The 15405-nt window shown below is 41.5% G+C and overlaps 1 protein-coding gene across 3 annotated transcripts in view; it reads left to right on the top strand.

The window, feature by feature from the left end:
• The window catches only part of NSF (N-ethylmaleimide sensitive factor, vesicle fusing ATPase), an 83825-nt gene that overhangs the window by 64799 nt on the left and 3621 nt on the right, over window positions 1-15405 (top strand). For all 3 annotated transcript variants that reach the window (XM_049800174.1, XM_049800175.1, XM_049800173.1), the window contains exons 18-19: window positions 7100-7234; window positions 8058-8171. In XM_049800174.1, the coding sequence (XP_049656131.1) occupies window positions 7100-7234; window positions 8058-8171 (249 nt within the window). The remainder of the gene's footprint in view (window positions 1-7099; window positions 7235-8057; window positions 8172-15405) is intronic.

The raw sequence follows: 15405 nt of genomic DNA, 5'->3' as shown, positions 1-15405 counted from the left end.
TTGGGCTGACCTAGTTTGGTAGTTCCAATGATAGGGTTTTTCCTAGCATGTTCATTGTGAGTTCCCTGTGATAGTCATGGCACATGGGGATTTTTTTTTCATTAAAAAAACCAAACCCACCAGTGTATAAGAGGTAGAGTTATGCAGGAAAAGGCCTTTTCTGCTGTGAATGTTTACTGTGAAAAAGATTGAATTTGGGCATAGAGACTCTCGGGGTTGTAAGGTCAAGTGGGGAAACCCACAAGGGAGATAATACTGCTGGTTAATCAATGCCTTTCCAAGTCCCCATTGAGATGACTATTTCCTTTGGGGAGCAATTTAATTGGAAGTAATGGCTGGTTTTTGGTGTGGGGGTTGTTGTAATTTGAGATGCAGATACATGCTTTAAATGTGCATGAATAGCATCAGTGGTACTAACCTGCTCCATGAGGTCAAACCAACACGAATTTCTGTGGGATTGGGATCATGGTTTAGGTTCATTCCTTGTAAAAATGGAGCGTCCTGGGATGTGCCAGGCACATCCCTGTGCTGAGAGAAATCATTGGCAAGATGCTAGGGAGACAATACTCTGTTCTCCATTGCTATCAGATAGGCTTCTTACCGTTTCACTAGTCAGAGGAGCCTGAAATATAGAGTTGAATTTGAAGAGCTTAGAAACAGGAACGATGAAGCAGTTGAAACCACAGGCAATGAGTGAGTGGGAAGCGGAGGGTGCGTTTCAGCAGCGCAGCTCTGCTGCTCCCATCTTTGTGGCCCAGATTATGTATTCACACGGTGTTGTCACATCACTTGCAGAGAGTATACTTAATGTGCAAGCAGCTTCCTACAATTACTGTAGGCTACATGTGTAAGAGGAGCATTTCTGGGATGAAATCTTATTAATTATGCATTGAGGTATATGTCTCTGTTGAATTGGTGTATGAAAGCTGCCTCCCAGGCTCCCCTCTTCCTATTGAGGCTATATGATTTTAACGTGGTGTGGGAAGGGCAGATTCTTGGAAGTTTCTGGTTTTCTGGGCTTTCTGGCTTGTTTGTACTTTGCAGAAGTTTTGAGAGTAAACATGTTAGACTTTAAAGAAACTGGAAACATCTCTGAGTTTGCTTTAAATTCCTGGTCAGAGCTCATTCTTGCTAGTTCCACTCAGCAATGCTTAAATAGTGGTATCTATTACTACTAGTTCAGGAAGACTGAAAAACATTGCATTTTGTATAGCATCTTTTTTTTTAAACCAATTAAAAATCTTTTCTAAAATGGATTGAAGAGAAGAAAATAAACCATGTTCTCTTAGGTCTTTATTTCAATCAAGTTTCCCTGTGTTGTGCAGGAGAAGAGACTGGGGGGGGGATAGAAAGACTGAAAAGGACTGTCGCAGCAGGGAGCCAAGCGGGAGAAAAGGACTTCTCTGAGAACTAAGCAGCAGCAGCTCCGAAAGCCGAAGCTGCTTCATCTACATGCAGAGTCACACAAGGCATGGAGACACTCACCAGCCCCACAGAGGTTTCACATGTGCTTCCCTGCTGGTTCCTGTGAAAAGCTAACAATTGGCTCAAAGGGTGAAAGACCATTTGCAGCATCTCCGCGCTAAGCTGGACGTACAATTTGTGCACTGTTATGAAATGTCTGGCTTAGCGAGATGCTCTCAACCACTCTTGTAGATGCCCTTCCACTGCTCCCAGAGGCCCCCAGCCCCTTTCCTCTCCGGGACACTGGAGGCTTTTGCCGATTTATGAAAGTTGACGGGGGAAAGGGGGAAATAATCTTCTTTGATATAATCCCAGATGCATTCCTGATTCCACATCACTTGGTGTGAATTGGAAGAAACTCCAATCAACAGCAATGTTACCTTTATACATGTAAACTGTGGAATTGTGTTTTCTCCCAAATACATGTGAAGAATTGTTGATACCCCAAAATACATGCATAAAAATATACAAGAGTCCAAATCTGAGTGAACAGCTAGTGGGTGACTGACAGAGGCACTTTGGTATCTGCCAATACTTGGTTATAGCATAGTTTAAGTTCCCCTCAACTCCCCTTGCCTAGGACTGGCTAGATTTGCTGAAATTCTGTAATTGAGACTCCACTGACATGTCAAGACTCCATTTGCTTGTAGCAGAGTTTATGTAATTATGTTCTAGTTTGTCTTTGGTAGTCAATGCAGTAATATGGTGCCCATTAGGAAGTGAATACTGTGTTAGAAGAATCAATGTCATAATGCTTGAAAATGTAGTTGTTTAAAACTACTTCCTCTTTTGATCTTTGAGTCCCATAGTTCTCTGCATGACTATATCCTTTATTCAGATATAATTCCTGTAGTAGAGAGGTAAAATCTGGTGTTATCCCACTTCTACAAGGCAGGGGGGCAAGACGTGCACCTCTCTACTTGGTGTCCCCCCATTAGTGTAGAGGGATCTTGGGCTCCGAACGGGGGCACTTCCATTACCTAAAACTGGGCAGGATGAATCCAAACTTAAGTGACATGCCTGTATCTAATCTCTGTTGATGGAAGAACTAGGCCTTGAACTGCCCTGATAATGAGTCTGACACCAAATGATCTTAAGCTGTTGAAGAGCCAAGTTCCTCCTTACTTGGTAGGTTCCTCTTGTTAGGCCTGATTTTTGGAAGTTCAGCTTGAATCCTGATCTTCTATGGGCTGAACACATGGCCCATTGCCTTTGCAATGGCTGCTGTAGAAATTAAGGATCAAAAATGTGAATATTTCTGAAAATGGGGGCACTTCAGCAGTACATCTCACAATAGCAAGAATAAATCCAGTGATATCTTGTGGTGTGTTGTCACTGCAGAGTAGTTGGATGAGGGCAGCTTTTTCAGTTTGGCTTGATGGCTTTTCATGCTTTTGTGGTAATGCCTGGGGCAAAACATTTCTGACTTGTAAGTTTTCCACTTGTTTGCTGAGCAAGTTGCCTGAAACTTTGAAAAGTACAAGGGACTCCTGACACTTCATTTTCTTTTAGTAATTGATACAGCAGAGATTATGCTTGTTTTATGGTAACTGGTTTTCCAGTGGGTCAAGTTTAAAGGTAGCAAGTTGAAGCGCATAGCTTCTTTTGAAGAAAGCAAGGAAGAAATCAGTATGTTTTGGGTGGAGCTGTTGAAAAATTTTAAGCACTGTTTTGCAGAGTAGCCATCTGTTCTGAGGAGTTTTCAACCATTCAGCTGTCAGTGGTTCAGGGTCCTGAGCATGGATCCTAACAGAGAAATCTAAAAATTGCTGATGGATCTGACCTCTATTAACTTGTGCTATTGCTTTTGAACCATGTTAAGTTTTTGTCATTCTTAGTGTCATATTTGCTTGAGTTCAACTGAGCTGTATGGTGAAAGCAAACATCCTTTTGTTCAGTTTAAAACTGATGCTTGATAATTTCATATAGTGGTCCCTATTTTTTATTTTGAGAAACAGCAGTTTTCCACCCTCATCTCCTCTACAACATGTATGATTTTATAGACCTCTCTGTTTACCCCCGATCAATTTACCAAGAGTCTATTTAGGGAAGTTACTCTGTAATTCTGACCATCCCCATTGCTTTCCTCTGATTTCTCCAACTCAGTGATGTATTTGAAATTGTATTTGAAATGGCTACGGTTGCATAGTGTCTTAAAGAGCACCCTGGATTCATATGGTAGAATGACTTTTGTTTTACTCTTTTCCCATTTTAAAAATGTCTGAGTGCTTGCATTTTGAGTAAGGTTTAGTACTAAGCTAGTATTTTCAAAGAACTTGCCACAATGACTGATTCCAGTGGCTTTCCTAAATGGTAATAAGTCATTTAGAGTCATTTTTGTGTGTGTAGTAATTGTCTGCTGGCCTGATTTACAGCAAGTTTGGGATTCATCTGACTAAATGTGGCTGTCAGCGGTTTGGTTTTCTACGACTGAACTAGTTGTTTAGAAAATAGTTTGCTGTATGAGTCCAGAGTGTAGGCAGCTTTTCTGGGAGGACGTATGTGTCATCTGGGCTCCATTAACTGAGAAGGAAATGCAGAGAATGAGATCATATGTGGACACCTGAAGTTACAGGAGGTAAAACTCACCTCACTAATTATATTTCTATGCTGCTTACAGCCTTTCCTGGTGAGGCCTTTTAGTCTCTGATGAAACCCCAAACTAGACTCCATTTTTCTTTTAATCAAGTATGGACTTCATCCATGTAGAAGTTGCTCAGGTAGCATCCTTCAAGAAGTTAGTCTGCAAGTTGTTATTCCCTTGATTGATGTCTTATCTGCTGTGCCAGGCACTGTACCCATGCTGTTAGCTGTATTTTGGGAACAAATACTGCCTTACTGGCTGCAGTTGAGTGTTTTTTTCCCCCTAAAATGCTCATAGTTCATGGGAAACTGTTATTAACACAATCCCTTACCCAAGCTGTTCTGGATTTTGAGAATTATGTACAGTAATAAACATTTTTTTAGAAGAATTGCTATAGCTTGTAAAGCAGATTGGTCTTGGTGGTATAGCATTGCATGGATTTGTGCTTGCAAGAGGGAGTTGGTGCATGTTTTGGAGGTCTCAGTTCTGTTAAAGAGTCTTTCTTTGGCTTCCTTTGTACCCTAATACCTTACCTGTATAACAAGAAAACTGTTTGAAGGTACCCAACAGCATGCATATGACTTGTTACAATTTTTAGAATAATGTAGCAGAAATTTTCCTTACAGGGCTTATACTTTTTACTGAGTTATAGCAGATATATAATATCAGGTATATCAGCATTATTTATGAATTGAACAAAAACTCACTGAGGACAGTGTGTTGAGGAAATATAGAGCAACCATGAAAGCAAAGTAAATCAGAAATGAGATTAAATTTTCTCAATTAAATCTGCCAATAATCCCTGTGTCTGTGTTGTGAAGATTTTAAGCATGCATCAGTAGTTCTGTCACATGTGCTGTTATCCCAAGAATATCTTAGTGAGTTCAAGGCACCTTTTAACCTTGTCATTGGGTGGTAATTTCAGAGCAAATGTTAAAGGTGTTTGTACCACACTTCTGTGGCTCACGAGCAGGTGATGGTTCAAGTGTTCTTGCGGGACTCATTTCACACAGCTTCCAAGCCTGTGTTTAAAGTCTGTTTTACCAACCCCCTCCAAAGATGAAGACTGCTGAAATTTTGCCTTCATATAGGCAAAACGCTTTTCTATTGCCAAGCATCATTTATTTTTCTTGGTCTGTTAAGTGCTTTAGCTGAAAATAAGCACCTGATGGAGGTTTCTGAATTCATTGTAGCAGTGAGGATCAAATGCCGTTACTTACTCTCCACTGAATGCATTGTTTTTTCATCTTTGCATGCAAGATCTTACTGAATTGCTCAGATTTGGCTCAAACTTGTAAAATGATAAAATATTTTCCTGGCCTTGCTACACAATAACCATCAAAAAGGAAACAAATAATGTGCAATTGTAAAGCCATGGACATGCAGAACATAGTGGAAGCAGCAGCCTACAGAATAGTCGTATTTATGCTTTCTGCAGACATTGTATGCCCTTCTTAAGGCTACCTACAGACAGTTTTAGACAGACCTTTTTCTGCCTGCTGTGTGCCGCCAGCAGGTGAGTTTTGTCTAGTAATAAAGCATTCCCTACTCCCACTGCAGTTTTAAACCTGGCATTTCTGTTGTCAGTTCAGGAGTTGGCTGCCTTTCCCCATTAAATTGCCCAGTAGGTTTCTGAGGATTTCCCCCTCTCAAGAGGTGACTGAGCTGGTGAGCGTGGTGCCTCCTGAGACGTAGGCAGTGATTAATACACAGAAGGGTTAGCACAGTGTTTCCCTGACAAAGCCTTTGTGTGAAGCTCATGACCTGGGGCATGCTCTGGTTTCAACCTGCCAGGCATTACTTCCTTGTGCTGTCTTAGGCTAAAAACAAACTTGAAGTGAGCACTTGAGTTCGTTACCAGTTCTGGTGCTTTCTCATTGTCCATCGCCCAAAGCAGGAGTGTAATCTGTTGAAACACAAAAAGTCAGTGAATACAATGGCACTCAGGGAAAAATAAACAAATGCTGCAAAGGCGCATCATCTTCATCAGAGACGTATTAAGTTTAAATACGTTTTCATCCTTTGTCAAAGGAATGCAAAGCACTAATGATATTAATTCTGACTGCTCTGTGGGCATGGTTTTTAGGGTTTTTGTTTGTTTTGGTTTTTTTATGATGGGTTTTGTGTCACAAAGTTGAAGTATAGAACTTTACTCTTTGTCTCTTATTATCAGCTAAACTTCTGTACAGCAAATGAGGAGGATACTTGGCCAGCTAGGCCTCCCCTCAACTCATGGGCTCCTTGTGTACTGAATTGGAAAAGGAACCGATCGCAGCTGATAATGTCAAAAGCTCCTTTTGTCAGCCAACGTTTATCAGTGTCTGAACACTGCATGGTCAAATTCAAATAGCATAGAAATGGCATTTTTGAGATGAACTAGCAAAAGTTGATTTTTATTGGCAGTTGATGTTTTCCATTTGTTGCTCTATTATTTATAAACCCTGTTATTGCTCAGGCCAACTTGAAATTGGTGTGTGCACTGTCGGTTTGAACTCAGAGGTTGCCAGACGTGGTACTGTCCTTTTATACAACCACACTGGCAATGGGAAGTCTTACGAACTTACGGCAACCTCTGCTCTTAAAGCGTGAGCTGTAAAACCATTGGAACTGTCTGTACAGTGGCAGAGAATTCACTGTACCCACAGGATTTCTAAAGACAGAGTGTTCCCCTGAGAAGTCATCTGTAATTCAGCTTTTGGGAGTGGGGGTTTGCTCGTATTTTTAAATTTAATGAGGATTCAGCTATTTATAGTGATGAATTTAGAAGGAAAGGTAAGGTAGGAAAGCTGTAAGTATGAGTGGGTCTTCTGTGTACCATAATTTTTGGACCCCATTGGTGGCATTACTCTGGAATGTGATCCTAGTCTTGTATGGTTAATGTTGACTACCTCAATTACTGAGACATTTAATCCTATTAATTTTATTTGAAGTCATATTTTTGCATGGCCATTTTCTATTTTTAATTTCTAGTTAGCTGAAGCTTCCCAAGGTGGGTTCTCCTCTTTTTCTCTTGTTTTCCCTTTCTTGACACTTATTCCATTGTGTGGACAGGGTCGCAAGCTTCTAATCATTGGAACCACCAGTCGCAAAGATGTCCTGCAGGAAATGGAAATGCTGAACGCTTTCAGCACTACGATTCACGTGCCCAACATTGCAACAGGGGAGCAGCTGATGGAGGCTTTGGAGGTGAGAGAAAGTTCAAGGATGACAAATAAGCTCAAAAATTGCTGGAAATGAGTGATTTTGTGGTAGCTCTGCATTTGGGAACACTGTCCCTCTTAACATTATGCCATAACATAACAGTTCTAAGGCTTCTCTGAATTAGTTTTCAATACAATAAATTAAGTCAAAACGAGAGAACGGTAGGTCTAGAGAAGTTTGTTTGTTCCGACAGCATGAAAGTGGGTAATAATTATAATCGGGGCACTTAAACTTGAACGCGCCTGGAGGGTGCCAAGCTCTCATGAATTGGAGCAACATCAGATGAAGGTGTTTGGTGCTGAAGAGATTATAGGTTCTTTATAAATTCATGCCCTTAATGGCTTCTTATTCTATGCCATAGTGGAAATTGTAGTGAATATTGAAAGCTGTTAAAATAAACTTAACAGACAAATCTTTTGTGCAGACTTGCAAAACTGTCACAATGATAATATCCCTAAAGCCTGAAAGACACAGACACTCTTGCAGCAGTTTTGAAAACTTAGTGGCTTGAGCCACTGTGTTCCTTCTAGACTCTAATCTGGAGAAAACCTAGAATGGATCATAAAAGAGAATCACTAACTGTTCAATTAGAGATGTTATGAAAAGAACCATTATGGAATAAAAGAATTTAAGTGTTTTGCCTTGTTTAGACATATTGTAACAAATTCTCCTTCTGAGCTAGAAAATGCTTTCTGGCTTTTCATTCCCTTTTTCCTGAGTTAGGTAGCATCATTCCTACTGACAGTCTTCTGTTGTTGATTTCTTTATTTTATTTTGTTTTTTTCTTTTTTTCTTTTTCGCCCTCCAGCTTCTGGGTAACTTCAAAGACAAGGAACGCAGCACTATTGCACAGAATGTCAAAGGGAAGCCTGTCTGGATTGGTATCAAGAAGCTGCTGATGCTGATAGAAATGTCATTACAAGTAAGAATGTTTCTGGTCCAGGAAGGACTGTGATAAATAGAGCAGTCTTGGAAGTTCCCACTTCTCTGCAGATTCCTATGTTAGCTGTGTGGTAGGAGCCTTTGAATCGGTTTAATTGAGAAAATAGCTACAGTGAGAAGAAATTTTCTGAACAAAGAAATCACCAGGTCTTGGTCCACGGAGAGATCTTTAAAAACTACAGTGCCTATAGGCTGTTTAGAGCTGCACTTCAGAGAAGAGCATCTGGCAAGTGGAGGGATTGGATTAACTTACCTTTCATGAAATTTCTTCTCTACACCCAGCATGTTAAGATTGCAGATAGCAATCGCTTAGATTTTTTTTTTTTTTTTTTTTAAAGAAAAAGGTGCCTGTGCAGGTGTATGTTCTCTTTCCCTGAAGAAGATAAATCTGTCAGGCTGTTCAGCTGCTCTCCTCTTTATTTTCCACTTTCAGCACTTTAAAGAAAATAATTGCAGAGGGTAGAAATATGTAGCTCTTAACCCTCCCCCGCACCCATCATCTATGCCTGCAAGCCAGCCATCAAGCTTGTGCTCGACAGTATGTGCATGCTAAAAATGAGAGGGTGTAGCATGCAGCTCTAATCCTCTGTGGCTGACATTTCAGCGCCCTTCTGAGTCCTTCCCCCCCCTCGCACACACTCTCTTTTCACATCAAATGGATTTAGTGCAGCTGAGTGAACTGTCCTTAGATCTTCCTAGGAGAGGCTGAGCATAAGCTAAGAGGCATGTAGTTTAGCAGCATATAAGTCATGTATCCCTCTGTTCACTATTCACATTTCTGTTAAAACTTGCACAGCACTAAGGATGTGCTCTGACTGGATGTCACCTCAGGGAATAAAGTCATTTATCTAGATTACTTTTTCCTCTTCTTCCTTGGCTTTTAATTCCATACCTACAGGCAAGTCAGTAAGTCATTGCTCACATGTATTAAATGTATTTAAGGGGTGCAGGCCTTCAGGGACTGCCTGGCTCTGTTGCAGTCCATTTCACTTAGCCTTGACAATGGATTCCTTCTTCTGACACAGGATGTTTTCTTGTGCTGCTTTGACCTTAAGTGTTGGTTCTTCTCAAAACTGAAGGTGAAGGTTATGTAAATTATGGGCAGTTCTGAATCTGGAGCATGGGTGGAAATGCTTACCCCAGCCTTGTTCACAGGATTGCCCCATGACTGCACACCTGTGATGCTGTAAATAGGGAGTCTTCACGCTGCCCTAGACTGTGCAGACAGGTAAACTGGTCTTGTGCATTTTTATTTATTTTTTTGTAACCAGACCACCCTTTTGTAGATGAGTCCATGACCAATCAGGCTGGGAGAAGACAGGCAAAACTGTGACTCTGCCATTTCTGACAAATTGAACAAGTGTAAAACGAAGGACTGCTACTGCTGATATGATTGATAATCCACCTTTGCTACTATACATGGATGGTTGGTAGTGAGGCGACTTTCATTATTATACTCAATTCAGGTAATTGTGTAATAGCATAGGCAATAACATATGAAAGCTAAATATGAAGAAGTTCTGTTCCAAAAGGTCTGAGCTGTTTACATGACTCTATCTGCTGAACTGCTGTAAATACAGGAAAGCAATACAGGCTCTCACTAAATAGGAGAACACTCATACCTGAATGCATTGAAAGACCACAATGATGTCTAATTTGGCTAGCTTATACAGGAAAGCAGAATTTCACCAAATGAGAAGTCCAAGACTAGTTCCTTTTTTCACTGAGCTAGACCACAGCTTTTTAGAAAGAGATTTCAATCTGAAATACCTTAAAAATTCCAACTGATGGATGAAATGTCTCAAAATTCAGCTGATTAGATCCCATGGTGAATGAATTCTTTGCAAAAAATGTGCACCTAGTTTTTTTCTCTGCAGTCACTGGATCTAACTGTGTTTTTTGTTTTATTAGACTAATAAACCCAATATATGCTATATGTAGCTATTCTTAAGCTGTTCAAATGACTTTCGGTTTGTTTCAGACTAAAGTATTGCTGAACCAGTCTCTCAATGTCAAAATCCTTTCTAAGAGTACTGTGAATCACTGGATTGCTCTGGTATCTTGGGTTGCTTTGTTACCTTGTTTACGAGCCTTGTAAACCCACACTTTTTGGCAGCTTAATTTCCCTCAAACTATGTTTATTGCTATTCCTGGCCTCCTTTAATGTCAAACTACTCGTATTTAGTTTCATATACTTTGGTCACCTTGTATACACTGAGTGTCCTGGAATGATGTTATGTTCTTGTTCAAAAGAAGTCTTTGATGAATGGGTACATTCATGATTTGGCACAAGAATGTAGAAAAGTTTAGTTTTGAAGTATCCCTGGCTGCAGTACCTAGACCACCTTGCAGTGCTATCAGGTGCCACGCTAGCTTCACCCTGCCCTGATACTGCAACCCTACCCTGGGGTGCTGCTGGATACATGAGCCTTCTTTTTCCATAGCTAGGGGGCTGGTTCCTTCTGCTTATTTTGCCTGCCTGTCTTGTTGCTCTTGGACCTTGCTGGCAACACTCCAAAAACCAAGGTCTCTCTCCTTCTTGGAGTAGGAACCCGAATGAGCCAGGCAGCTTTCCAGAAAGCCCCTTTTTGCACCTCCAGTATTTCCTGATTTGGTAACTTCTGTTTAGCATAAATAAAACTTAAGTTAATCTAAGCTGTTTGTAATGTATTTTAACTTACATGGGAACTTATTTTGAAAGGTCATAATATAATATTGCCTATATTATTTTAAACTAAACGCTGTATCTGGACATACTAAGAGTTTGGATATTATGACAGGTTTACAGGAGTACTGTACTACCCAAGGGCATGCGCATCTTGGAGTGTCTCTTCTCTGGACTGAAGATTAATGAAGTCTCTTCAGTTGCCTTTTTTCCTAAGGGGTCCCAGGCATGTCCTGGGGATACCGCATTACCTAGAAATGAACAGCCATTTTCTTGCCACCTGTCCGAGCTGTGTCAGAGTCAGTCTCTCCACTGTTCTTCTAGAATATCTTGCATCCAGTTTGACAGTAGCATTTCACCTTTCACAGGGCACTAGAAGGTCTTTTCAAGAGTCCTAAACCTGCTGCTGCTTTGCACTTTGACACCATCTTCTGCTCCTTCCAGGGTAGATCAACTTTCTGGTTTTGTGTTTGTGTTTTTTAGTAAGTTATTTGGTCAAGTTTGCCTCTTTGTTGCATTTCAGCTTCCTGGTTTTGTCTTTTGGACAAGATATTGTGTCTGCAGATAAATGCTGTTCCTCCCAAAGAGTCTGTAGAGACTGTGTCAGTACCGATTATGGACAAAGGGTCTTACCATGGCCACTTTCTTAGGTCTGAGTGAAAAGGGAAGGGGAGGCAGCATCTTTGATTTGGGAAACAGAACGCTCGCATTGGCAAATTTGAATTTCAGCTGGTGGCATTAGCACAAATTTTCCAGGAATGAAGAGATCTGTTTGTATACATCCATCTCAGATCATGTTGGGTTTTTTAACAGAACTATCTGATTGGTCCTTTGTTATTTCCTGAGTGTGAAAGGTCCTGGTAACAGGACCATCTTCTTTGCAGGTAGATAATACTCTTGGTTCCTGGTCAGTCTGTGAGATAAGTAAACTTAGAATATGCCAGGCCCTTTGACTATTCTGTGTGACATTCTCCTTTTATCAGCTTTGGGCTTTCTGTCGATGGCCAGAACCTTGCTTCGTCTCAGTGTTCATTGTTCCTTGTGTCAGTCTGAGATGTGAAGGATTCTCTCTTTACTCAGTAAATTGCCCGGTTTTGTGTCCTCTGCAAAAAGTGTCTTGACTCTTCACCCACTGTTTCTTGCAATAGACTGTTGGTATTGGCGTCCCTGGCAGCATAAACATTTGCTATGCTTGTATGGATTTTGCCTTTGGCCCTCAGCAGCGATTCTGTGTCGAGTGCAAGTGGTTATGGTAGTGAGTTGCTGTTTCTCTAATCATCAAGCTGCCTTTCACTGGTTTGCCTGATTTGCAGAATACTTAAGATCTTAGAATCACAGAATCATTCTTGTTGGAAAGGACCTCAGGACATCATCTAATCCAGTTCAGACCTTCAGAAAGTGTAAGTGTAAATGACTACAGACATCTCACCACCTTCTTTGACATCAACGTTTGATGGGAACCAGACCTTTCCAGCTCCAACAGGAATGGATGAAGTTTGGCTTTTGGACTGTTGCCAGCAAGGTCCACTTCTTGGCAGTTCATTTGTCTAGCTCTTTCAGCTTTCTCATGGAGAATCTGTCTCTGAATTTGGACCATAGCTGAAAAGTCAAATCTGAGGACTTGGAGGGCTGCCACTTGAGTTACTCCTCTGAAGAAGTCCTTTCAGAAGTAGATGTCTTTACTGTCAGTATCTACAAAAATGCCGTGTGTCTTATCTGAGAAGGCCAGGGATCTCTCTCAGGTGCACTTTTCTACTCATGGTCAAAGATCAAATGCATTTTGTCCTTTTCCTTTCTTTTATGGGCTATGTCTGAAGCTTGTTGAGAATGTGCACGCTGGTAATTCTTTTTGCTTAAGTTTGGCCCTGGCAGCTCTGGTTCCCAGGCTTGCTTTGGCTGTCCATGTAACTTGAGGTTTCAGCCACTTTTGAACCTCCTGTCCAGGACTTGCAGTGAGCACTTCATCTAGCTTGCCATGCAGGTGGTAGCTGATTCTCTAGGGTAAACTGTTCACGACGACCTTCTCTTTGGGTGAATGTCATGGAGAACAGGAAGGTACTAAACAGATACACTCTGCTAATTGCACCTATAGCATTTTTTTTTATCTTTGTCTAGGCCAGCCTCCTGCTCAGACCAAGCACAATGAACTAGAACAGGTTGCTCAGGGCCATGTCCAGTTGAGTCTTGAATACTTCCAAGGATAGAGACTCCATAACCTCCATGGGCAGTCGCTAATAGTGTGTGATCACCCTTGCAATGGAAAGCTTTCTGTTTACGTGGAACTACGTTTCAATTTGTGCCTGTGACCTCCTGCCCTGTCAATGGGCACCACTCAGAAGAGCATCTCTCTCTTCTTCTTTACTCCCTCCCATCAGGTATTTATACACATTGGTAAGAGTCACCATGCCCTCCCCAGTCACGAGTCTTCTCCACTCCAGACTAAACAGTCTTACCTCTCACAGCCTCTCTTTGTATGACAGGCGCTTGAGAAATTTAATCATCCTTGTGACCTGTTGCTGGACTCTCTCTGGTATGTCACTGTCTCTTCTACTGGGGAGCTCTGAACTGGACACTGTCCTCCAGGTGTGGTGTCATGGAGGAGAGGGGAAGAATCATCTCCCTCGATCTGGTAGCAAGGTTCCTCCTAACAAATCCCAGGATGCTGTTGGCCATCTTTGTTGCAAGGGCCCGTTGCTGGTTCAAGTTCAACTTGTCCTCCAGGATCCTCAGGTCCTTTTCTTCAAAGTCACTTTCCAGCTGGTTGTCCCCCAGCCTGTACTGGTGCACAGGGTTATTCCTGCCTAGGTGGAGGACTTCGCATTTCCCTTTGTTGGAGTGCTTGAGATTTGTGTCAGTCTGTATCTCCATCCAATTGAGGTCTCTCTGATTGACAGCACCATCATCAAGTGCATGAAACACACCTCCCAATTGCATGTCATCTGCAAACTTGCTGAGGGTGCACATTGTCCCCAAATCCTGTTTGTTAATAAAGAGGTTAAAGAGTGTTGGTTCCCATGGGATGCCTGGCATATACCACTAGTGACTGGCCTTCAGCTGGACTTCATGCCACTGATCACAACTTTTTGAGCCCAGCAGTTTAACCAGTTTTCAGTCCATTGTGCTGTCCCAGTTATTTAGTCTGTACTTGCCAGTAAATGATACTTTGTGTGGCCACCTGGAGTTGTGGTCACACCTTTATCAAGTACTAGCCTTTCTGGAAACATCTAGAAATAGAGGAAGAGAGGTGGCTGAGTTGTCATAAGACTATAGGATAAATGAAGTTAGAATGCACCTCAGGATGCCACCTAGTCCAGCCTCCTGCTTAAGCAGGATCAGCCACATGGTCAGACCAGATTCCTTTGGATGGGGAAGATCTGAGACCCTTTGCCAAGTGAGAGTCACATGCTTAGTCTTATTACACCCGTGGATTCCCTGAGAGAAAGGGGACTTCCAAGTAATCAGTGTTCAGGTTGTGTGGCCCATGTGCATGTACTCCTATCCCAATTGTCTTCAGCCTTTCTGATATAATCATAGAATCATTTAGGTTGGAAAAGACCTTTAAGATCGAGTCCAGCCATAAACCTAACGCTGCCAAGTTTACCACTAAACCACGTCCCTGAGTGCTACGTCTACACATAGAAATGGGACAACTGAAATAGTGACAGATGTACTTTTCCCTTGTGACTACTGGGAGAGATTGTGGAGAAGATTTAGGCTAGAGGGATACTGCAAGCACCAGCTTTCTGGTCTCCAGTTATGTGGCAGAACAGTGCCTCTCTTAGTACCTGTGTATTATACATTTCAAACACTGCTTTAGGTGATGGGGTATCCTTTCTTTCCTTCTGGGATCCTGAACATTACCAGTATTCCTTTGCATGTTAAAACCCCAATTTAATAGCTCAGTGATCCTCACTAAGTTCTTTAAATCATCTTGTTTCAGTGAATTTATTTTTCTGATCTAGAAATAGTTCAGTAGTTGGTATTGAGGTATTGGCCTTGCCAACATATTTCAAAGTGATAGGAAGTTACACATTTTTAGGCTTTTCTTAGCACAAACCAGAAATTCTCATTGGCTGTTTTTTCCCTGCCTGCATCACTGGTAATACTGTTGTTGTTTTAGGATTTAATTTCTTAGAAGCTGTTTTTGAAGACATTTGTGTTGCCCTCAGTTGCAGTGGTCATGGTTTTAAATAGATGACTTCTTCACATCTGGAATTGGTGGAAATTTTCCTTTAGGTATATAGAAAGTAGTAGAGGAGTTCAAGGGTCCTTGTTCAGCCTGTTTGTGGGGAGGCCAGGGCATATGTTGAAACTTCGCTTCCCCCCTCCAAGGATAAGTCCCAGTTTTATGTTTTCTAGAGCACTTGCCTATTTATTACCAAGTGGGTGATAGAGGTGGGAATCTTACAACCAGTCAGCTTCATAGTACCATTTCCTGAATGTTTTCAGAATGAACCCACTGTATTTTTGACACTGTGTTAAAGATACAAAGTGTTGATGAAGATTACAGAATGAACAGAAGTTGGAGTTTCTAGGCCAAATGAGCTGT

This window comes from Accipiter gentilis, chromosome 5, assembly GCF_929443795.1.
Source record: "Accipiter gentilis chromosome 5, bAccGen1.1, whole genome shotgun sequence".
In the NCBI taxonomy this organism is placed as follows: Eukaryota; Metazoa; Chordata; class Aves; order Accipitriformes; family Accipitridae; genus Astur; species Astur gentilis.
The sequence above is the reverse complement of the archived record's forward strand: the minus strand, read 5'-3'. Positions and strand labels throughout refer to the sequence as shown.